Source organism: Hypanus sabinus, chromosome 6 (genome assembly GCF_030144855.1).
Source record: "Hypanus sabinus isolate sHypSab1 chromosome 6, sHypSab1.hap1, whole genome shotgun sequence".
In the NCBI taxonomy this organism is placed as follows: Eukaryota; Metazoa; Chordata; class Chondrichthyes; order Myliobatiformes; family Dasyatidae; genus Hypanus; species Hypanus sabinus.
The window spans coordinates 56,522,209-56,548,334 of NC_082711.1; the positions used below are offsets into that span (position 1 = coordinate 56,522,209).

The following is a 26,126-nucleotide window of genomic DNA, read 5'->3' on the forward strand; positions in this document are numbered from 1 at the left end:
GGGGGAAGGATGAAGTAAAGAGCTGGTAAGTTGACTGGTGAAAGAGACAGAAGAGAAGAGGGGAGGAGAACCACAGAAAGGCAATGGGTGGGCAAAGAGATATTGTGCAAGAGGGAAATGGGGATGGGAAATAATGAAGGAGGGAGTTGGCGGCATTACTGGAAGTTTGAGAAATCAATGTTCATGCCATCAGGTTGGATGCTACCCAAATGGAATACAAGGTGTTATACATTACACATACTCACAATTTTTACTAAGAGTTTATTAACTTTGTGTTACTAGATTAGCTTGTGCAATTTGTGGGTTCACAGAACAAAGAACTCTCTCTGGCACTTATGAGAGAAATTTTATCTGTGATATTCTGTGGTGCCTTATTTATTTTCAGCAGAAACTTCTGTGATTAGACACCTGCATTACATTATTTGATAAGAGCACAAAAATAAAACTGATTCTTACTTTGAGAAACATAAATATTTATATTTAACAGGAATCACACTTTGTTTGCAATTATTCCAGGAACTGAAATCTAGTATCAATCAAACACTGGGTATAACAATTCAATGTTGATTGAGGCAGCATTACAAATTTCTGGCCTTGGTGTCTGTGTCCTTACGTATGTGCGAAACATTTTGGCAATGAAATTGGCTTTGAAAGATGTCCAACAGAAAGTCAACGTTATGCTGGAGCTACGGCATAGATGTGAAGGCATTTAACTTTGATCCACACTACAGCTGTACAACAAACCAAGGCACATGACTTGAGTGAAATCACATTTATGAGACGGACTTGTGCATGATGCTAGAATTGGTAGATCATTGGGAAAAGAACAAGATATCTTTTCCAATGGCATATAGTGCATATAATAAGTATAAAGTATTCACTCTTCTCCACCCCCCCCCCACCCGGGAAGTTTTCATGTTTTATTGTTTTACACCACTGAATCTCAGTGGATTTAATATTGCTTTTTTGACACTGATCAACAGAAAGATTACTTTGTGTCACAGTGAAAACAGATCTCTACAAAGTGACCTAACTTAATTACAAATATAAAACACAAAATAATTGATTGCAGAAGTATTCACCCCCTTTAATATGACACACCAAATCATTACTGGTGCAGCCAGTTGATTTTAGAAGTCACATAAGTAGCTAAATGGATATCACCATGTACAGTTGATGTGTTTAACTGATTGTAGTAAAAATACACCAGTATCTGGAAGGTCCAACTGCTGGTGAGACAGTATACTGTACTGGCAAAATCTACTCCATGAAGACAAATGAACACTCCAAGCAACTCTGCAAAAAGGTTATTGAAAAGCACAAATCAGGAGATGGATATAAGAAAATGTTTCTGTCACTGTATATTCCTTAGAGTATAGTTAAGACAATCATCAAGAAATGGAAAGAATATGGCACAACTGTAAATCTCCCTAGAGCAGGCCATCCTCAAAAACTGAGTGACTGTGCAGGAAGGGGACTAGTGAGGGAGGCCACCAAGAGACCTATGACAACTCAGGAGCAGTAACAAGCTTCGGTGGCTGAGATGAAAGAGACTGCACATACAACAACTGTTGCCTGGGTGCTTCACCAGTCGCAGGTTTATGGGAGAGTGGCAAAGAGTAAGCCACTGTTGAAAAAAAATTTACTGCTAGAGTTCGCTAGAAGGCATGTGGGAGACTCTGAAGTCAGCTGGAAGAAGGATCTATGGTCTGATGAAACCAAAATTGAGCTTTTTGGTTATCAGACTAAACACTATGTTTGGTGATAGCCAAATATCACACATCATCAAAAACACACTACCCCTACCATGAAGCATGGTGATGACAGCGTCATGCTGTGGGGCTGCTTCACTGCAGCAGGCCCTGGAAGGCTTGTGAAGGTAGAGAGTAAAATGAATGCAGCAAAATACAGGGAAATCCTGGAGGAAACCCCGATGCAATCTGCAAGAGAACTGCAACTTGGGAGAAGATTTGTTTTCTAGCAGATAATTATCCCAAGCATAAAGCTACACAGGAATAGTTTTAAAAAACAACAAAGTTAATGTCCTTGAGTTGCCAAGTCAAAGTCTAGACCTCAATCCAATTGAGAATTTGTGGCTAGACTTGAAAAGGGCTGTTCACTCACGATCCCCAATGCAACAATACAATCTGACAGAGTTTGAGCAGTTTTGCAAAGAAGAATGGGGAAAAATTGCAGTGTCCAGATGTGCAAAGCTGATAGAGACCTATCCACATAGACTGAAGGCTGTAATTGCTGCCAAAGGTCCATCCACTAAATTCTGACTCAAAGGGGGTGGATTTTTCATCCTTTCTCTCCTAATGATTCTTTTTGTTGCTCTCTGTAGTTTTTTTAAAAAAAAAAGTTTCCCAACCTTCTATCTTCCCACTAGGTTTTGCTTTGTTGTATGCCGTCTCTTTTGCTTTTACATTAAATTTGACTTCCCTTGTCAGTAACGGTGGTAGTATTTTGCATTCGAGTGTTCCTTTGTTTCAAATACATCTATTGCACACCCTTCTCTATTTTCTCAGAAACTCACGCCATTTCTGCTCTGCTGTCATCCCTGCAAGCATTTCCTTCCAATTTACTTTGGCCAGCTCCTCTCTCATACCACCGTAATTTCCCTTACTCCACTGAAATACTGTGACATCGGACTTTACCTTCTCCCTATCAAATTTCAAGTTGAAGTCAATCATGGTGTGATCGCTGCCTCCTAATGGTTCTTTTAACTTAAGCTCCGTAATCGCCTTTGGCTCATTACATAACACCCAATCCAGTATAGCTGATCCCCTAGTCGGCTCAGTGACAAACTGCTCTAAAAAGCCATCTCATAGGCATTCAACAAACTCACTCTCATGAGATCCATTGCCAACCTGATCTTCCCAATCTACCTGCAACTTGAATCACCCATGATTATCATAACATTGACCTTTTGACACGCCTTTTCTATTTCCTGTTGTAATCTGTGGTCCACGTCCCAGCTACTGTTGGGAGACCATCTCTCATGATGAACCTGATGACACTCCAAACCTTCTGCCATGCAAGACCACACATCGACTGAGACTTGCAAGTTCCTTTAGTGAATGTGCGAGTTGTTTTCCCTCTCCCCTGCACCTTTGTTTCCTCCACAATATGTGCCATGGGGACTGTGTGTTTAATGGCTGATGCCCTTCTCCAGATTGCTAATCAACAAAGTGTTTGGAACCATGCTGGATGAACTATATGGAGGATATGTGCAAGTCCCGTTTTAGTGCCTGAGGCTGTTATAATGCTTTCTCATGCTAGTTTTTGTCCAAATCTGCAACTTTTTGCAGAAGATTGGATTTAGCAGGACTTTAGCATGTCTAAAGTATGTAAAATCAATTTCTAGGCATTAGAATTTCCGTAGAAATTATCTTGGAAAATGAACATGCTGGTCACAATTCCAATTCCCCAGACCAGACGGAAAATATTAAGCAGATGACTTGAAATAACCTACCTCATCCGGTTGCTCAAGATATATCGTGATGTTAGACAGCTGTTTTATAGAAGTGTGGTGGTTTACATCCAAAGCAGAGCAGTGGGATTCTTTTGTAGATGTGAAAATCCTACCCTAATGATATTTTTCTTGCCAGTACAGAACTATTTAGAACAATGAGGCTAGCAGGTAAGGTAGATAGGAATGCAGGACAGCTGGGACAATCATGGGTTCACTCATTCTATCAGGATATATAGACAATGCTTGACCCAAATGAAGAGCAGCTGGGACAGTGGATGATAGCTTTAATAATAAACTGCAAAATAACATGTCACAAGAGGCCACAAAAATAGGAGAGAACAGATACAACAAAGTAACTGAAAGCTTAGAGCAATGGGTTAAGGCTGGCTGGCTCAACTGGTGAACAAAGGACTGTTGATGATTGTCCTGCCAAAGGGTTTCAGCACAAAATGTTGACTGTACTTTTTTTGCAGAGATGCTGCCTGGCCTGCTGAATCCTTCCAGCATTTTGTGTGTGTTGATGAGAATGGATCTAAACATGCTACAGGTGATGAGATGGAAATGAATGGCAGGCAAGTCCTGATAGCTGAGTGGAGACTGGGAGGTGCCTTTCTATACAGACCTGGCTCTAGAGCTGAAACTTTAAAATTCTAATTTTAAACTCAATGGGAGCATGGCAAGGTAGCTTTCCTTTCTTTGCTGTCACTGAGCTCAGCCACATTCAGCTCTCACCTACTAGCTGGCTACAACCTTCCCTCTTACCTAGTTGCAGCAAGAATGCATTACTTGGTGTCACCCAAAGCATCTTAGCCCCAGATAGCTTACAAAGCTCTTCTTCTATATTGTCAGAAATATAAAACATTTAGAATGAAAAAAGATAGGTTGTCTACATTACCACAATAAATCTATAAATAAATGTTGAAGAAGAAAGTCCAGTAAATAAGTAATCAAGTCCAGGACATTCAGTTGGGCATTTAGAGTTTAAACAAGATACATGTGCTTCAATGAGTTGTATTTTATGTGCTCATTTAGTATCCTTCAGTATTTAATATAAAATGCAAAAATAAAAAAATCTGATTATCCACAACTATACACTAAAGAAGACTGATGCTTTTACTTGCACAGATGTTTCCATTTACATAAATTTTCTGATCTTTGAATGTAGGCGGCCAGTGTAAACTTTTTCTTAGCTCTTTGGAATTCTGTGTGGTGCCAGATGTTGGGCAGCTATTTGGCTGAGGGGAAGCACTGGAACCTGAAATTAGCCTGGAATCATTTGGAATGTTCCATATCCTCAAACCAGCATTTGCTTTTACAGAACAAAACCAGAACATTTTGCAAATATTCGGTAAGTGTGGGTGCATCTGAGGAAAGAAAATCAGTTGGCATTTGTGGTTGAAGAATGTAAGGAGGGTGTGATCTCTGGCATTCTGGAGCATTCACACTAGAAGAGTTCTTTTAAAAGAAAAATGACTGCTAAAAAGTTAGTAGAAATATAAAGCACTTTTAATGTTCTCTACTGGCATAGCCCTAACACATGTAGATTTTAATTTCAGGATATTTGCCTGAACAGATTATAGGAGCAAAAAGTAATTTATAGAATAGCCTTGGAAAGTCTGGTTCTTATTTTAGTTCCCAGAGCTAATGAGAGATTTTACAAGACCTCCACAAAGCATGATTTTCATCTGAGTTTAATTATCTTAACTGAGAGAAAATGGAGGCAAATAACTGGAATGTACAATAGATCAATGTTCCAATGTACAATAGATCAGTGGATGTCATAAAAAAGCACCCAGCAGTGATTGCCAGACCTTGTTTTATCGTGCAAATTACATTTGTGTTCTGCACCAATGATAGTAAATGTACAATATTGTTATGAAGCTATACAGCACAGAAATAGGCATTTGGCCCACTTCATCCAGGCCTACCAAGTTACCTTCCTAAGCTAGTTCCATTTGTTTTCATTTTCTCATATTTCTCTAAATCTTTTCTCTCCAATAATCTGCCTAAATTCCCATCTCTAACTCTTTCTTTGGCAGCTTACTCCATACACCCACAAGTTTTGTATTTAAATCTTGCCTCATTCAAGATTCAAGATTTGAATCGGGAGCAAGTTACAGCTTGTGATTCAGCTGGGAGCTCAGAGAATTCGACCGTGTAGGTAGGATTTAAGCCTACCTGGTCAATACCTGTGGAGGAGGGGGAACTGCGCAGGCGCGAGTGACGTCAGCGTCGAGCGCGCACTTTAAAAGGCAGGACTTCTTTTCAGAGCGGGCAGCGGAGTCCGTGGAAGCAGAGTCCTGGGCTTTGGCTAAGTGGGCTTTGGCGTAAGGGGACTTCGGTAAGCTTGTGTGATTGCTCGCTGAGGGGAAGAAGGTAAGGTCGCTAGATGCTTTTTAGACTTATTCTATTAATCCAGTTCAGGTATGGGGAAGACAGTCAGAGCAGTGGTGTGCTCCGTATGCAGTATGTGGGAGGTCAGGGTCAACACAGTTGTCCCTGATGACCACACCTGCAAAAGGTGCGTCCAGCTGCAGCTCCTATCAGACCGAGTTAGGGAGTTGGAGCAGGAGCTGGATGAACTACGGATCATTCGGGAGGTGGAGGCAGAGATAGATAGGAGTTATCAGGAGGTAGTCACACCAAAAAACCAAGAAGTAGGCAGATGGGTGACGGTCCAGAGAGGCAGGGGGAGCAGGCAGAGAGAGCAGAGCACCCCTGCGGCCATTCCCATTAACAATAAGTATACCGTACTGGATACTGTTGATGGGGATGACCTACCAGGAATGAGTTGTAGTGGTCCTGCCTCTGGCACAGAGGTTGAACCCTCAACTAGAAAGGGGAGGAGGGAAGAGAAGAGAGCGATAGTTTTAGGGGACTCTATAGTTAGCGGGGCAGATAGGAGATTTTGTGGGGCAGATCGGGAGTCTCGGATGGTATGTTGCCTCCCTGGTGCCAGGGTCCGGGACATCTCAGATCGGGTGCAGGCTATTCTTGAGAACGAGGGCATGAACCCAGATGTAGTGGTCCATGTAGGGACCAACGATGTAGGTAAGGTGAGTGAGGGGGTCCTGCTTAGAGAGTTCAGGGAGTTAGAGTGAAGCTGAAAGGCAGGACCTCCAGGGTGACAATCTCGGGATTGCTACCTGTGCCACGTGCGAGTGAGGCGAAGAATAGAATGATTATGCACATTAATACGAGGCTGAGAGCATGGTGCAGGAAGGAAGGGTTCAGGTTTTTGCATAATTGGTCTTTGTTCCAGGGACATTGGGATCTGTTTCGAATGGACGGTCTACATCTGAACCGGAGGGGTACTAACATTCTTGCAGGAGTATTTGCCAGTGCTGCTCGGGGGGGTTTAAACTAGATGTGCAGGGGGCAGGGATCCAGATCCAGAGGGTTGGTCAGAAGGTGCATGGGGTTAAATGTGTACAAGGTTTGGGTGATCTTGAGAAGGTCATCAAAATTCAGGGTGCAATTTGCCCGATGGAAGTTCAAGGAGCTGGGTTAGGTACAGTAGACAGTGCTTTAAGCAAAGAGAGGAGGAATGGGCTAAGAATTCTATACTTGAATGCACGTAGTGTCAGAAATAAGACAGATGAGCTTGAAGCTCAGATGAAAATGGGGAACTACGATATTGTTGGGATAACGGAGACATGGCTGCAAGGGGATCAGGCCTGGGAATTGAGTGTACCAGGGTATACGTGCTATCGTAGAGACAGAAATATGGGAAGAGGGGGTGGGGTGGCCCTGTTGGTGAGGAATGAGATTCAGTCCTTAGCAAGAGGTGACTTGGGAACAGGGGAAGTAGAGTCTGTGTGGATTGAGCTGAGGAACAGTAAGGGTAAAAAGACCCTAATGGGTGTTGTGTACAGGCCCCCAAACAGTAGCGTGGATATTGGGTACAAGTTGATTAGGGAGTTAACATTGGCATGCGCTAAAGGTAATGCAGTCGTTATGGGAGATTTCAACATGCAGGTGGACTGGGAGAATCAGGTAGGTGCTGGACCCCAGGATAGGGAGTTTGTGGAGTGTCTAAGGGATGTATTTTTGGAACAGCTTGTGCTTGAGCCAACCAGGAACGAGGCTATTTTGGACTTGGTGATGTGTAATGCACAGGAATTGATAAGTGATCTTGAAGTAAAGGAGCCATTAGGAAGTAGTGATCATAACATGATAAGTTTTTATCTACAATTTGAGAGGGATAAGGGCAGATCAGAGGTGTCAGTGTTGCAATTAAATAAAGGAGACTACGGAGCCATGAGGGAAGAGCTGGCCAAAGTTAAATGGGCGGATGCCCTGGCAGGAAAGACAGTGGATCAGCAGTGGCAGATATTCTTGGGCATAATACAAAAGATGCAAATGCAGTTCATTCCAATGAGAAGGAAGGATTCAAAGAGGGGGAAGGGGCCACAGTGGTTGACAAAGGAAGTCAGAGATTGTATAGCATTAAAGAAAAAGAAGTATGACAGGGCTAAGATGAGTGGGAATACAGATGATTGGGAAAGTTTTAAGGAACAGCAGATCTTAACTAAAAAAAGCAATACGGAGAGAAAAAATCAGGTATGAGCTCAGTCTAGCCAGGAATATAAAAGGGGATAGCAAAAGCTTTTTTAGCTATGTGAAGAGAAAGAAGATAGTTAAGAACAATGTTGGCCCCTTGAAGAATGAATTGGGAGAAATTGTTATGGGAAACAGGGAAATGGCAACAGAATTTAATGCATACTTTAGATCTGTCTTCACCAGGGAGGACACAAGCAATCTCCCAGATGTATGGATGGGCCAGGGTCATAAGATATCAGAGGAATTGAGACAGATTGACATTAGGAAAGAAACTGTGATGAGTAGACTGGTAGGACTGAAGGCTAATAAATCCCCGGGTCCAGATGGTCTGCATCCGAGGGTTCTAAAAGAGGTGGCTCAGGAAATTGCGGATGCATTGGTAATCATTTTCCAATGTTCCTTAGATTCAGGATCAGTTCCTGAAGATTGGAGAGTGGCTAATGTTGTCCCACTTTTCAAGAAGGGAGGGAAGGAGAAAACCGAGAACTATCGCCCTGTTAGCCTAACGTCAGTCGTGGGGAAGATGCTTGAGTCCATTATTAAGGACAAAATAGTGGCACATCTAGATGGCAGAAATAAGATTAGGCCGAGCCAGCATGGATTTACCAAGGGCAAATCATGCTTGATTAATCTGTTGGAGTTTTTTGAGGGTGTAACAAGGATGTTAGACGAGGGTAAGCCAGTAGATGTTGTGTACCTAGATTTTCAGAAGGCATTCGATAAGGTGCCACATAGGAGATTGGTGAGTAAAATCAGAGCTCATGGCATTGGGGGCAGGGTTTCAACATGGATAGAAAACTAGTTGGCAGATAGAAAGCAAAGGGTAGCAGTGAATGGGTGTTTCTCGGACTGGCTGGAGGTGACCAGTGGGGTACCACAGGGCTCTGTATTGGGACCACAGCTCTTTACGATTTATGTCAATGATTTAGATGAGGGCATTGAAAACTATATCAGCAAGTTTGCTGACGATACTAAACTGGGTGGCAGTGTGACATGCGAAGAGGACGTTAGGAGAATACAGGGAGACTTGGATAGGCTGGGTGAGTGGGCAGATACTTGGCAGATGTCATTCAATGTGAATAAATGTGAAGTTATCCACTTTGGAAGCTGGAACAAGAGGGCAGAGTATTGTCTGAACGGTGTCGAGTTAGGTAAGGGAGAAATGCAAAGAGACCTAGGAGTCCTAGTTCACCAGTCAATGAAGGTGAATGAGCAAGTGCAACAGGCAGTGAAGAGGGCAAATGGAATGTTGGCCTTTGTTACAAGGGGAATTGAATACAAGAGCAAGGATGTTCTTTTGGATTTGTACAGGGCCCTGGTGAGACCACACCTGGAATAGTGTGTACAGTTTTGGTCTCCAGGTTTAAGGAAGGACATTCTGGCAATTGAGGAAGTGCAGCGTAGATTCACTAGGTTGATTCCTGGGATGGCAGGGCTGTCTTACGCAGAGAGATTGGAGAGATTGGGCTTGTACACGCTGGAATTGAGGAGATTGAGAGGGGATCTGATTGAAACGTTTAAGACAATTAAAGGATTTGATAGGATTGAGGCAGGAAATATGTTCCAGATGTTGGGAGAGTCCAGTACCAGAGGGCATGGATTGAGAATAAGAGGTCAGTTATTTAAAACAGAGTTGAGGAAGAGCTTCTTCTCCCAGAGAGTTGTGGAGGTGTGGAATGCACTGCCTCGGAAGACGGTGGAGGCCAATTCTCTGGATGCTTTCAAGAAGGAGCTGGATAGATATCTGATGGATAGGGGAATCAAGGGATATGGGGACAAGGCAGGGACTGGGTATTGATAGTGAATGATCAGCCATGATCTCAGAATGGCGGTGCAGACTCGAGGGGCCGAATGGTCTACTTCTGCACCTATTGTCTATTGTCTATTCAAAAACTTTATTGTCATTCTAACCGTACATAAGTTCTGCAGGGCAGAATAAGACAGCCTTTCCCAGGAGCAGTGCAATCATAACATAACAAATGCAACACTAAATAATAAACATAACAATAGATAGTAAAACACAACAGCCACATGTCAGTTAAAAACGTCCAGTGCAAGTTAAAAGTGTCCAAAGCAGAGTCAGGTAGAGCAGCTATTTAGCGGTCCAACTGCCTGTGGGAGGAAGCTGTTTAGTAGCCTTGTGGTTTTAGTTTTGATGCTCCTGTAACATTTACCTGATGGCAGAAGAACAAACAGTTCATGGAGAGGGTGTGAGGGGTCTTTAATGATGTACCATGTCTTCTGGAAGCATCGACTCTGAAAGAGGTCTTCACAGAAGGTAGGGTGACCCCAATAACCTTCTCTGCTCCCCTAACCACCCTCTGCAAGGCTTTTTTGTCGGCAGCACTGCAGCTGGAGTACCAGGTTGTGATGCAAAAGGTCAGCACACTCTCAATCACGCCTCTGTAGAATGTAGTTAAAATGTTAGTGGGGAGAGATGCTTGTTTAAGCTTCCTCAAAAAGTGTAATCTCTGCTGGGTCCGTTTCACAATCCCAGTGGTGTTCCTGGACCAGGTGAGATTGTCCGAGATCTGCACCCCAAGGAACTTGATGTTTTCCACTCTCTCCACTGTGGAGCTGCTGATGCTGAGGGGTGTGTGCTCAGGCTGAGACCGTCTGAAATCGACTATCATCTTCTTGGTTTTGGTGACATTAAGCATCAAGTTGTTGTCACTGCACCAGCTCTCTAGGTGTTTGACCTCCTCCCTGTACGTTGTTTCATCATTTTTGCGGATGAGCCCCACCACTGTGGTATCATCAGCAAATTTAATGATCAGGTTCTCCTTGAATCTGGCTGCACAGTCATGTGTTAGCAGTGTAAACAGCAATGGGCTAAGCACACAGCTTTGTGGGGATCCAGTGGTCAGTGTGATGGAGTCAGAGATGTTCCTGCCAACACGGACTGACTGTCGTCTCTCTGTCAAGAAATCCAGAATCCAGCGACACATGGCAGTGTTAAGGCCAAGCAACGACAGTTTCTCCACTAGTCTCTGCGGGCTGCTGGTATTGAACACTGAACTGAAATCAATGTACAGGATTCTGGCGTAAGTGTCTTTGTTGTCCAAGTGAGAGAGAACTGTGTGCAGTGTGGTGGATATTGCATCCTCCGTAGAACGATTTGGATGATAAGCAAAGTGCAGAGGATCCAACGCTGCGATATGAGGCTTGACAAGCTGTTCAAAACATTTCATCACTATGGGGGTCAGGGCGACGGGACGGTAATCATTCAGACAGGCTACAACTGATTTCTTTGCTACAGGGATGATTGTGGAGGTTTTGAAGCATCTGGGGACAATAGCTTGACTAAGGGAGATGTTGAAAATGTCAGTCAGGACATCTGTTAATACATCAGCACATTCCTTGAGCACACATCCAGGGATGTTGTCGGGACCTCCCGCTTTTCATGGGTTTACCCTGGCAAGGGTCCTCCGTGTTTGCTCTGAATCAATGATTGGAACCGGCTGGTCAGATGGTAAGAAGGGACTGGCTCTCCCCCTTGCTGTAGTGTTTGATGCTTCGAAGCGTGCAAAGAATTTGTTAAGCCTGTTAGGAAGAGAGGCGTCGCTGTCATCAGTTTTCTGCTTGATCCTGTAGTCTGTCAGAGCTTGAATTCCCTGCCACATCCGTCTGGTGTCACCTCTTTCACAGAAGTTTCCACGCATTTTGCCCTTTCACTTTCCTGATCCCTAGTGAAAGGGCAGTCCTGGCTGAGCGAAGTGCACTCCTGTCCCCTGATCTGTAGGCTGTGTCACGGGCCTTCAGTAGCAAATGCACCTCTTGTCATCCATGGCTTTTGATTACCACGAGTGGTGAAGGTTTTCATCACAGTGACATCCTCCATGCATTTGGCTATGTAGCTGATTACTGCCTCCGCATACTCCTCAATGTCTATATGGTCATCACAGGAGGCTGCTGTTTTGAATATGTCCCAGTCTGTGTGCAAAAAAAAAGTCTTGTAGTGCTGAGGCTGTTCCTTTTGGCCAGACCCTTGATGCAACATCAATAACTCTCAGAGACGTGAGGCGAGATATAGGCTTTTATTGTCTGGAAGAAAGAACAAGCAGCAAGTGACCACCACACTACATCCTGGAGACTGAGGCCAGGGCTGTGTCTCCAATCGCCTTTATACCGGGGTCTGTGGGAGGAGCCACAGGAGCAGTCAGCGGGGGGGGGGGGGGGGGGGGGGTGTCCGGACGGGTATATGTAGTGTTACGAACCCCGTAACTGGGTCACTTACCAGCAAAGATAGAAAGGTCCGTTGAAGTCTGATGGTACTATTTTTAACTGTATTTATTTGTAAAAATACACAAAAATATCAATGCAAACATACAGATAATATACGTCATCAATACTAAATCTAAAAGTGCAGGTATAATAATAATCAATAAGAAATAAGCTCCATCGTTGTCTAGGGGATAGTGTATTGTCCGATGGAAATATAAACGTCACTCAGTTCATTCAGGCCTTTCCTTTTTATGATTTCGATCCTTCGGAATTTCGTTGGTGTGGCCTCTTCTTTAGCTAAAGCCGTTCTCCCGTGGTGAGCCCGCCAATTCCCAGGCAAGGGAAAAGGATGCACGCGAGCCCTCCACTAGCTGTCGCTATTAAACGCTGTCACGGGATTTCGAGCGTTTCTCCTGGTGCATCTAAAGCGGTTGTTCCCTAGACCTTCTTTTATCCTTACTCACGGGGTCTCAGATGTCAATCAGGTTGGGATGATGCAATCCCTCCACCAACCAGCCCACTCTGGTCAACCCCTGAGGGCTTCAATGAATAGTACGGTACTCAATACACAATTCCATCTCCAAGAGACAATAGCTGTTATCAATGGTCTTGCTGAGGCCAGGGCACATTCCAAATCCTGTGTATTCTGGATGTCTCTCTCTCATTTCCTGGTTCCCAGACCCGAATTAATAGCGATCTTGCAATTCTCAAAAAGGAGGGGGCTACTTTGTACCCTTCGGCCCCTCAGAGTTGTGGCACATTCGTAACAGTAGTTCACCACATTCACCCCCCCTTTGTTTTAAAAGAGAGTCCCCAGGGGGCGAAGTTTCTTAGAAGTATATTTACAGGTTAAGTCTATCAGATGGTCGAATCTGTCGCTGCGATCTACATAGCACCGGCTGTGATTGCACAGGTGCCGGTGGTGATTGCACCAGAGACGGTGGTTGCGCTGGTTCCGGCCTAACTGGAGGTGTCAGCCCACTAGGCGTCAGTGATCCCTCATGCGTGTGCAAGGCACCCAGTGTGGGAGTGTCGTGAGGAGTCTGTGTAGGGCTTGGTGTGCGCGGTGTCACCTCGGGTACAGTGTTCATAGTTACCGTGGAGTGTTCGGGGTAGTGGTCTGCGGCTCCTGCGGGCGCCAGGTTGCGGACGGAGACCGTGTCCTCCCGCCCATCAGGTAAGACCACGTAGGCATACTGGGGGTTCGCATGTAGTAGGTGAACCCTCTCGACCAGCGGGGAGTATTTATTGCTCTGCGCATGTTTCCGGAGCAGCACTGGCCCTGGGGATGTCAGCCAAGCCGGTAGGGTGGTCCCAGTGGCAGACTTCCTGGGAAAAGAAAATAGGAGCTCATGAGAGGTGGCATTAGTGGACGTACATAACAGGGTGCGGATAGAGTGGAGTGCCTCAGGGAGGACCTCCTGTCATTGAGAGGCCAGCAACCCTTTTGACTTAAGGGCTAAAAGTGTGGCCTTCCGCACTGTGGCATTCTCCCTCTCCACCTGTCCATTTCCCCGGGGATTATAACTCGTGGTCCTACTAGTAGCAATGCCCCTAGCTAGCAGGTACTGGCGCAGCTCGTCACTCATAAAAGAGGACCCTCTATCACTGTGGATATAGCAGGGATATCCGAACAGAACGAAGAGCTGGCGCAGGGCTTTTATGACGGACGTGGCAGTGGTGTTGGGGCAGGGGATGGCAAAGGGGAACTGCGAGTACTCATCGATAATGTTGAGAAAGTAGACATTGCAGTCGGTGGAGGGAAGGAGGCCCTTAAAGTCAACACTCAGTCACTCAAAGGGACGGGTGGCCTTGATAGGTTGCGCCTTTTCAGGATGGTGGAAGTGCGGTTTGCACTCAGCGCAGACTTGACAGTCCCTGGTCATCGTCCTGATGTCTCCTTGTCAGTGCCAATGTTACAAAGTACACCCCATGAATCTGCTCCCCAGTAGGATCATAAAGACTCCATAAACTAGAGAATTTTATGACACAACACACAAATAAACTACTAGTTCTCTTTTCTAAAAAAAATGCATTTTGCTCTCTGAAAAGTGTATTTTATTAGTGTAAACATTTTTGAGAATTGTAACTGTCTTTAATAAAAACAACCATAACCATTATTTGAGTCATAGAATCATATGCTGAGCAGCTATTTAGCCCAGTCTATTCATAACGATCAACTTTCACCCATCCACTATAATCCCATCTTCCAGCACCTCACTGCCACGGCGATTCAAGTGCTCATCTGAGCATGTCTTGATTCCCTCACTCCAGCAAGTATTCCAAGCAGTTAATAAAGATATATCCCCTCTAAATTTACAATGTTCCTTTGCAGCCAACATGAGTTTTAGCCTTGCGCAAATGCATTAATATTCATAAAAGAGCATAGGATTGTTTATATAATTGAGTTTTCTTGCAGGATTCTGTGGTTATACAATTTTGATCAAATGTAAGACCAGCAAGTTAAATTTCTGGTTTAGTTGACAAGGCGTTTTGTTCTCAAGTTTATTATTTTTAAATGGATCCAGAAACTGACAGTGGATTCTTAGAGAATTTTTCTGTGCATTAGTCTGGATTTTTGATATTGTTTCTTTTCAAGTGGAAATGGACAAAAAAAAAGTTTCCTCCCACTCCTGCCACATTGGTCTGATAGCATAGAAATGGGTGAATGACTGATGGAAGTGATCTGCAACTGATTTACTTCCTTTTCATTATGTAATGAAAGCTAATTTCAGAGAAGAAACCTCAACAGAATGTGAGCTGATTGCTTGGGTGTGGCTTTTCCATAGAGACTTGTGCTACATAAATACAAATAGCAAAAATAGAAGTGGAAAAACACAATTAAGACTGGAAAATTGTTCAGTGTGTCTTCTCAAATGGATACAATGTCTGGATCAATGCAATTATATCCATTTGTTCTGTGGAGACATCCACAGTTCAGTTCAATGGATGGAAGACAGATCTTCTCCATTAGATCTGGAGTCAGGCAGTACTCTCCTTTAGCTCTGGTCTTATTCCATAAACCGTAAGGCATAGGAGCAGAATTAGGCCATTTGGCGCAATGAGTCTGCTCCGCCAGAGGCTGATCCATTTCTCCTCTCTGCCCCAATCTCCTGGCTTACCCTTGTATCCCTTCATACTTAGATTAATCACAAACCTATCAACCTCTGACTTATATATACATAAAGAATTGACCTCCACAGCTGCCTGAGGCAACAAATTCCACTGATTCATTTACTACATTTAGTGATTTTGCCACATGTATCCAGAATAACTTTGGTATAAGGAAGTGATTATTGAAGGTCATGAAGGCATACAAGTGAAGGACTCTTTGTGTACCAAAGGTTTTACCATCTTTTGCTCCAAACAGAGGCTGATCCAATGAGTTAGACATCCACGACTCATATGAAATTGGGTTGGGAAACCAGAGAGAACTGGGCATGGCTGTGCTTTACAGCAAGTAAAACCCCTGATTTCTTATCCCCTTCACCACCATCTGATTACTTGAAGGTGCTGGGAATCTAGACTGCACCCCTTCGCTTTCCTTTGATGGTAATTCTCTGAAGCAGAAATACTTTGATCAGAAAGCCATCAAAATTGGCCAGCTAAACAGTCAACATCACTTGTCTATAACTTAGATTGGTAGTTTCCTCATATGTAGAGTCTAGCCAATCAGCTTCTCTGTGTATTTGCCATTCTTTAGATACTTCAATGTATGGGCATTATCTACCATGTGGATACCACTTGGAGTGGTGTGTTCAGCGCTGGTCACACTGTTATAGGTGGGATCTCAGTCAACTGGAAAAAGTGTCAAGGAAATTTACAAGGATGTTGACAGGACTGAGTTATAGGGAGAGGTTAGACATTACTCCTTGGGAGTACAGGAGACTGAGGGATGATCTCAAAATTATATTAAAAAAAAAATGTGTGAGCAGTCTTTCTTCAGGGAATCAAAGACTAGAGGACGTAATTTTAAGTTAGAGGTGAAAGGTGATTGGCAATTTTTTGCAGTGGGTGGTAGATACATGGCTATCGGAAGTGGTAGAGGCAGCTCCCTTAGGTACATTTAAGTATGTGGACAGGTATATGGATCACAAAAGTAGGCTAAATGTTGGGAAATGGCATTGGCTTGCATGTATGTTTTTGTCAGGGTGGACAAGTATGGGCTGAGTGGCCTTTTCCCCCATGCTGTATTACTCTGAATTTTTTTTCCAGTTTATTCAGTTGGTTTTAAGAATTGAATTATATTATAGAACCATGATCAAGCTGGAATCAGGGAAAAAATGGGACTATGTAAAGCAAACTGGTAACACAAATGAAAATAAGAGAATAGAGATTTAAGATTGACAGTGATGAACCGAGAAATACTGCTATTGTATTTCTCTCCATATGCATGAATCAGGGCTTACACAATTCAGCAGTATATCAAATTCTACTCAACTAAAAATGGGAGTCAAGATATGGTGTCCAAGCTCTGGGCAACGCGCACACATATAATTGAGTAAGAGTAAAACTGAGAATTAACCAGAAAAATGCTTCAAGTACTTAATGCAGCAAACTTATGGTGATTAAGTCACATATTCATATGAATTTAGGAGTATGTGAAGATAGACATACATGTAAAATATCCAAAGACTAAACTCAAAATGTGTAGACAGAGTTTTAAAGTATGCAAGATTAATATCATGTAAGCATTTATCAAATAACCAAAGCTGGTTGAACACTATCAATAATTAAGAATAAACTTATGTAATATTAACACAAAATATTGCTGAAATAGCATTCCCCTTCATGAACCAATCCAACACGTACAGACAATGAATTACGATGGCATAAACAATGGAAGAACAACACAGGATTGCATAAATATGACTGAAAACTCACCACCAAAACAAAATGGCTGTTCTCCTCATGTGGTCCAGCTGACTTCCAAATTTAGAGGCAGCATTGCCAGAGTAAAAGTAGGCAGGGCTATCTTTCAAAGTAAAAGCCTGAACAGCCATCACCTTTGACAGTAATGATTTGGACAGTGAAACTGAAAATACAATATGAAATGATACCAAAATGGAAGGATATACTTTTTTTAAATAAACTTTTTAAATTGTTTTCAAATAATTACAGAAATAAAAGAAAATATGAAAAAAAATATATATACCCTGCCCCCCTCCCCTTAACTCCTCCCCCCCCTAACATCCCTATATAAAAAAGAAAGAAAAACAAAAGAAAGAGTGCCTGGATATCGGAAGATCCCCTCATGCTCCATGGAGTTCGTAATAACTTTAGTATATATATTTATTTCTTTCCCCAAATAACCAATTATTTCATCTTCGGAGCACCTATATATTTAATCCTGTCTTTTGTAAATAAGGGCGCCAAATTTTCAAAAATGTTTCATATTTATCTCTTAAATTGTAAGTAATTTTTTCAAGTGGAATACAACCATAAATTTCCTTCTTCCAATGATCTATACTTAAGTATGTATCCGATTTCCAAGTAGCTGCAATAGCCTTTTTGGCTACTGCCAATGCAATTTTTATAAATTCTTTCTGATATTTATTGAATTTGGGTTTTGGTTTTATCCCTTCAATATCGCCTAGTAAAAATAATATTGGATTATGTGGAAGTTGTGTTCCAATAAAACTCTTAAATTTGTCCAAAAAGGTTGAATTTTAGAACAAGACCAAGTAGAGTGTAAAAAAGTACCGATTTCTTGGTTACATCGGAAACACTGATCGGATAAATTTGGGTTTAATTTATTTATTTTTTGTGGTGTAATATATAATTGATGTAAAAATTATATTGACCTATTTCTTTATTAAACACTGATTATAAAATAATAGCAAAAATTTTATCTAACAGATTATCTAAATACTTACCAAAATTAGTACATACGGATCAAACAGGATTTATTAAAAACAGACAATCGGCAGATAATGTAACTCGGTTATTTAGAATAATTCATTTGGCACAAAAGAGGGAGGAAATGAGTGTGGCAGTTGCTTTGGATGCAGAAAAAGCATTTGATAGATTGGAATGGGATTTTTTATTTAAAGGATTGGAAAAATATGGATTAGGAGTATCTTTTATAAAATGGATTAAAACCTTAAATACTAATCCCAAAGCTAAAGTAGTGACAAATGGTCAAATTTCAACACCATTTCAGCTAACAAGGTCAACTAGGCAAGGTTGTCCGTTATCACCTGCTTTATTCGTGTTGGCGATAGAACCATTAGCTGAATTAATTAGAATGTACCCAGATATTAAATGTTTTAGAGTTAATCAGGAAGAATACAAGATTAACTTATTTGCTGATGATGTTCTGCTTTATTTAACAAACCCATTGCACTTGTTGTGTAAATTATCCTATAGATTAGAAGAATATGGGAAAATATCAGGTTATAAAATAAATTGGGATAAAAGTGAAATTTTACCTCTTACAAAAGGAGATTATAGTCAATGTCGATTAATAACTCAATTTAGATGGCCAACAAATGGTATAAAATATTTAGGTATAAGAGTTGATAATGATATAAAGAACTTATATAAATTAAATTACTTACCACTACTGAAAAAAATTCAAGAAGATCTTGATAAATGGATGGTATTACCAATAACATTAGTAGCTAGAGTAAATACCATAAAAATGAATATATTCCCTAGACTACAATACTTATTTCAATCATTACCAATACAACTACCTCAGAAGTTTTTTCAAGAGTTAAACAAATATGTGAGGAAGTTTCTTTGGAAAGGTAAGATGTCAAGAATATCGTTGGAAAAATTGACATGGAAATTTGATTTAGGAGGGTTACAACTTCCAAATTTTTAGAATTATTATAAAGCAAACCAACTTAGATTTATTGCATCTTTTTTTGAGAAAGATAGACCGGCATGGATTAGAATAGAACTAGATAAAATAGGAGAAAATACCCCAGAAGATTTTATATATAAATGGGAATCTAAATGGATATGGGAAAAGAAAGGATATACTTAAATCTGAGGAGAGCAATGGCAAAATACATAGAAGTGCCAAACAAAACACTGCACAATGACCAGGAAATTTTCAGAGTTATCTCAGCATATCTAACTGGAAGATGGTACATTTAGTAGAGGGGTAGGAGGTGAACACCTTACAAAGATCTGAAAGGCGTCTTGAATCCAAATGGCAAAAGGAAAGAAAATAAAAAGAGAAAAGAAAAGAGAAATTTTGGTGACACTTATTTAAAAAGGAGAGCTATGTAGGTGTTAGGGCTCATTCTGGTGGCCAATCAGCAGCAGGAGCAGCACACAGTGACAGAGTTTCTCAGAGATCAGCAACACTTGTTTAAAAGCACAGAAGGGACAAGGTTTGTTGGGAGAGGACCAGTGGTGAGAGTAGGAGTGTCAGGGTTTGGCTCAAAGGAGGCTTCAGCTCTGAAGAGGTGTTGGCTCTGGATAAACTTCTGTTAAGGTTCTTTTTTCCCCTCTTACTCTACCTAGTGTGGTAAATGGCTATTGTGTGTTCTGCATGTTAGATGTTGGAGTCCTGGGAACCCAGAGTCTCCCGGGAACAACATCTGTGTGAAATGCATCCAGCTGCAGCTCCTTAAAGACAGTGTTAGGGATCTGGAGCAGCAGCTGGATGACCTTCGGCTTGTACGGGAGAGTTAGGAGATAATTGATCAGAGTTACAGGGAAGTAGTCATCCTTAATTTGCAGGAGGTGAGTAGCTGGGTGACTGTCAGCAAAAATGGAAATGCGACTAGGCAGTTAGCGCAGAGTACCCTTGCAGCCATTGCACTCAAAAATAAGTATACCACTTTGGATACAGTTGTGGGGGATGACCTCCCAAGGGAATGCCACATAGACCAAGTTACTGGCACTGAGCATAGGTCCATACTGCAGAAAAAGAGGTGTAAGAGGGGAGTGGTAATGATAGGGGACTCAGTAGTCAGAGGAACAGTCAGGAGATTCTGTGGACCTGAAATGGACAGCTGAATGGTACATTGCCTGCCAGGTACCAGGGTCAGGGATGTCTCAGACTGCGTCCACAGTATTTTGGAGAGGGAGAGGGGGGAGAGAGAGAAGCCAGATGCCTTAGTTTAAACTAATTTGGCAGGGGGTGGGAACTGGAGTGAAGGAACTCAGGATAGGACAGATGGTAAAACAGAGCAAAGATAGTGTGCTGCCTACCTTTCCTCAACACTACCTGCCCCTCCACTAACCTCGGTACCATCTGCAAATTTGGCAACAAATCCATCTATTCTATCATCTAAACCATTGATATACAGCATACAGCACAAAAATGCTCCCTGCAGAATATCACTAGTTACTGGCAGCCAACCATAAAAGGATCCTTTTATTCCCACTCACTGCCTCCTACCAATCAGCCAATGCTCTAACCATAACAGTAACTTTCCTGTAATACCATAGTCTCTTAACTTTTATCCCTTTATCCATACTACTTGTAATTTCCTCAAAGGCTTCCAACAGGTTTATCAGGCAAGATTTTCCTTTAAGGAAACCATACTGACATTCTCTTACCTTGTCCTGTGTCACCAAGCACTCCATCACATCATTCTTAATAATTGACTCCAACATCTTCCCAACCCGAGGTCAGGCTAACTGGTCTGAAATTTCCTTTCTGTTGCCTGCCTCCTTTCTTAAAAAGTGAAGTGACATTTGCAATTTTCCAGTCCTCTGGCACTGTGACAGAGTCCAATGATTTTTGTAAGATCATTAATAATGCCTGCACAATCTCTACCGCTACTTCTTTCAGAATCCTTGAATGCAGTTCATCTGGTCCAGGTGACTTATGTTCCCTTTGATCTTTCAGCTTGTTGACCATCTTCTCCCTTGTAATAGTAACTGCACCCACTTCTCTTCCTTCACACCCGGCACACTGCTATTGTCTTCCATTGTGAAGACTGATGCAAAATACTTAATTTAGTTCATCTACCATTTCCCAGACTTTACCTTCTCCCAATCAAATTTCAAGTTGAACTCAATCAACTTGTGATCACTGCTTCCTAAGGATTCTTTTACCTTATACGCCCTAAACACGGCTGGTTAATGCCATAACACCCAATCCTGTATAGCTGATCCCCTAGTCGACGCAACAACAAACTGCTCTGGTGAATTTGTGGAATTTATTACCACAGGCAGCTGTGGAGGCCAGGGCATTGGGTATATTTAAGGCAGAGCTTGATAGGTTCTTGATAGGACAGGGAATCAAAGGTTATGGGGAGAAGACCGAGGAGTGGGGTTTAAGACAGTAGAGTATCGACCATGATTGATGGGCAGATTCGATGGGATAAATGGCCTAATTCTGCTCCTATGTTTTATGGTCTTATGGTCTAAAACCAATAAAAGATTCTTCAACTAAAGAGTACAAGCAAAAGGTCCTGTCCATTTAAGGAAAGATGGATAACTTGCATGAATGCAAATAGATGAAAGGATATCTTGCTGGGTCAATGTAGTAATTAGTGAGGGAAAAGGCCTTGTGATTTGTAAACCATTGGAATAAGATGCCTTATTTTTGTACATTAAATTCCATATTATGTTATGTACTTTTTCCACATTAAAACACTAAAGATTTGTGCCTCGACCCTACACTTTGGAAAAGCATTCTGCTGTCTGAGGAAAAGTTATTTCACTCAATTTGTGTGCAAAGATAATGCCAGTTTGGAATTTACTTATGAAGCTTTCACCTTTGTTGTAAGATATACATTCTTGCTGATACTTTCGATAAGTTTATCGATTGACAGTTTAAAGATCATGTGATAATTATGGATGGGAATATCAATCTCCTTCATCTTCTCTTCTTCTTAAGCCCAGTATTGGGGCACAGGATACCGACTGCAGTACGCCAGAGTCCTCAGTAGTTCTGGGCTGAAGGCTGATTAGCCCTGTGGCTTCCACTTTCACCATATGAACTGATTCATCTTCTAGATCCTTCCTCTCCCAGGGAAGAGTTCATTGCTGTTTCTGTAACCCTGGGTTCTTATGGGATAGGGTGGCTAGACCCATGCCCATCCCTCCACTTTTCGCAGCAGGGCTTGCCAAAGTCCATGGTGGAGTTCCCTTCATCTCTAGCAGCACATTAATCAAATTCACCTATTTAAATAGGTTCAGCCAGGCTGCTCCTCCTACTGGATGGTTTGGCTGTGTTCCCATCTGGGTCAAAATCAAACACCATTTCCAAAGTGCTTGCAGAGAGAGAGAAAGAAAAATATTTTCACTGTCCTGGTGCAGGGTTTTGACCCAATATTGTCAACAATTACTTTCCCCTCTCCAGACTGCTGCTCTACCAGCTGAGTTGCCCCACCAGATTGCTGTTATAAATTGTTCATTTACTTGAAAATATTGCATGTTATTTCCTACAAATTGTGTGAAAGTTGTAAATTACTTCCATTTGTTCCCATGTGATTTTCTTATTACTGTGCTTGCTTATTTAACAATAGGATCTTTGGAACTTGATTATTTCAGAGGTCTTGTTTCAGCTAACTTGATGAAACAGCACTGATGTATGCATCAGATTATTCCAGTAACTAAATTCCTCAGGTCACTTTCCAGCAATAAATCAAGCTGTGAGTATGAATTGTTTGCTTTCAAGTTGAGAGCAGTGTTTAATGCCTTATTTGGATTTTTGTTATACTTTAATGTACTATATAATAGATACTTATAGGATTAACTATCCCATCCTCTTCCAATGCTTCCACATCACTTCCCAATGGATGGAATAGACCTCAGCTGCTTGCATTCCAATATATCCACTCATATCCAGGGAACGATCCGCAATGGCTTCTCTCGCTTCTCCTGCAGTTATAGCAGGGTTCTACTTTGGTACTGAATTATCATTTTTATGGTCTCTAGTAAAATCATACAATATCTTGTTAGATTCCATGTGTTTGCAGATAACATCCAGCCCCATCTCACCACCGCCTCTGCGGACCCATATATTTGTTCTGACTTGGCAAGCTAGTGTCGTGGTTTCTCATGCCCCACAAACGACCAGGAGACGCAGAAGATTCTTCAAGAAGTATTAAACTTTAATTTGCAAATCAAAGCTGAGACAGTCATCGAGCTAGTCGCTGATTGCCCGCCGATCCTTGTACATAGCATTTTTTATAGCAATCTCCTGGTTTAGTTGCATTAGCATATCCAATCGGTCTATAGTTGCGTATCACATGTACATCCGCCACTATTGTTTCTACCCATTGACTTAATCAGGTTCTAATCTACATCTCTTAGCTACCTCTCATTAACACATCATTGTCTTCTACATTCTCCTACTAATTTCATTCTCCTACTAAATTGGATACATGCATAGCACATAGCAAGTTCAAAGCTGACTACATAATCTACATCTCTTAGCTACCTCTCATTAACACACCATTGTCTTCTACATTCTTAAGATTTCATTCTCCCACTAAATTGGATACATGCATAGCAAATAGCAAACTCAAAGCTGACTACATAATCTACATCTCTTAGCTACCTCTCATTAACACACCATTGTCTTCTACATTCTTAAGATTTCATTCTCCCACTAAATTGGATACATACATAGCACATAGCAAGTTCAAAGCTGACTACATAGTTTTCGTTACACAGCAAACAATGCAACTCTTATACTCCAATACTAGCTCTCTGGTGCTTGATATTAAACAGTGTAGAAATTCCCTTCAAATATACTGTAAAGATAAATTTGATTGTCTAAAGCCTCTACCATCAACACTCTTAAACAAGAAGAAATCTAACTGCCCTTGACTTTCAAAAGCATTATCAACACAGATCCTCCTAACCACTGGTATTCTGGGGGGCTACAAGTTCAACTTTATCCTACACATTAGTATTGTGGCTGGTAGAGCAGGTCAAAAGCAGGGTATCTTGCAACAAGTGACTCAGTGTAGATGGTGGATAAGTCTCGCAATGTACAAATCAGCAGTGTGCTGGAATGCTCTCCACTTGCTTGGGTGAGTGCAGTCTCAACAAATCACAAGAAACATGGCACCATTCAAGATCAAGCAGTCTACTTGATTGACAGCCCATCACACAACATAAACATTCAACCACCAGCGTACAACGTCTGCCATTTATAGAATGCACTGCATTAACTTGCCAGGGCTCCTTCAATAGCACCGCCAAAACTGGCAACTTCTAACCGCGAGGAGGACCCGAGCACCATGGACGTGGGGATACCACCACTTGCAGTTTCCTCTGTCCAGGTTCCTTTGCGTACTATCATGATATAGAAATATATTGCCATTCCTTCTTCACTAAATCCTGCAAGTCCCCTCCCAATAGCACCGTGACAGTACTTCCAGCAGAGGCACCCCAGTGGTTCGAGGTGGTGGCTCCCCAGCATGACCTCGAGGCAAGTAACGATGCCCAGATCCCAAAAATTAACATGAATCTAATTCAGAGGCATTTTTCTCCTCAGGCACAGTTTGAAGCTGAACTTGATTCTACACTATTTTGTCTATTTCACTTCTTTTGACACCACTGTCCACATTCATATCAAAATACTGACCAGGATATCAGTTGCTGCAACCATCAACAATGGCTTTTGTTTATCTATATTCTGCTATTCCAAACCTCTCCTAATCTGCCTTCTACTTTCAACCATCCAAATCAACTTACTCACTGTTGCTAATATTGACACCACTGTATACACTCTTCCCCAACAAGTCATGTCCTGTTCTACCATCTCATCTATGCTCACTTTTTAAAAGATATTCCATTGCTTTATCCTTTCCTGATCTCATCAAATCCTACAAACCTCTGTGCTCTCCCTATATTGGCCACCAGAGCAGCCCTAATATTTTGAGGCTCTCTCCTTGGCTACTTTGCTTCCAGCTGCGATGGCCAAAACTCTGGAATAGATTTCCTCAGATTACTTGCCTCTCTCTCCACTATTAGATACTGCTGAACAAACATTTAGTCCTCTATCCTTATATTACCAAAGTGGCTCAATATCTATATTGTTTGTATGGAACCTTTTGGATGTATCACTAAATTAAAATATTAAATAAAACTGCTTAATCGCCATGAACACACTCCAAAAGCAAATTACTGTAGTGCTGTTTTGTTCCTTGTAACAATAAGCTTACATCAAACGAAAGAGCTGATTATGGAGTTTTAAAATGTGTGCAATTTTATCCTACCTTTAGTTTTGTTAGTCAGTCCTGAGAGAATACTTGAGAGAAACATTGAACTTGAATAGCAGATCTAACAAACGTAACAAACACAAAATGCTGGAGGAACTCAACAAGCAGCATCTATGGAGGGAAATAAACTGTTTTTGTTTTGGATTGAGCATCCGCAGAATTACTTATACCCAAGACTTATCATCTGGAGAGCTGGGAGCTGGTTCAGTGGAGGTTTGGGGGTACCCTGTTAGTAATGTTTTCCTTATCACCATATGTGTCAGCAGAGGCCCAGTCAATATGCTGGACAACTACATGTGAGTTTGTACTGGAGAAACTGCTTAGTCTAGAGCACAGATTACCAGTATTCTTGAGAGAGAAAAAGATCTATATATGTAGTAGTAGTGGTAGTTCTGATCTTGCAGAAAATTAAGTAGTAATTTTCTATTTTGTAATGGAGAATTAATAGGAACCACTCCACTATGTTTGAGAAATGAATATGTGCATCCCAAGTATTGAGGAAAAATCATGTAGAATTTGTATCTGAGTTCCTGGCTCATGCTCTGTGTATAAAGTTCTTTAAAAATGAGTTTTAATTTCTATTTCGGAGCTTCAGCTAAGATCCATGAAATTTCTCAGAGAAAAACGAAAGTTATTTTTTGAAGTATGAAGGGTGATTGATATGTTTGTGGCCTAAGACAGAAGGAGTTGAGTTATACAGAAAGTTTGAAGGT

The 26,126-nt window shown here is 41.7% G+C and overlaps 1 protein-coding gene across 1 annotated transcript in view; it reads left to right on the forward strand.

Moving 5' to 3' along the window:
* Positions 1-26,126, forward strand: part of cubn (cubilin (intrinsic factor-cobalamin receptor)) — a 359,402-nt gene that overhangs the window by 299,071 nt on the left and 34,205 nt on the right. Inside the window, exon 55 of the mRNA XM_059971453.1 lies at positions 24,472-24,620. Within this exon, the coding sequence (XP_059827436.1) occupies positions 24,472-24,620 (149 nt within the window). The remainder of the gene's footprint in view (positions 1-24,471; positions 24,621-26,126) is intronic.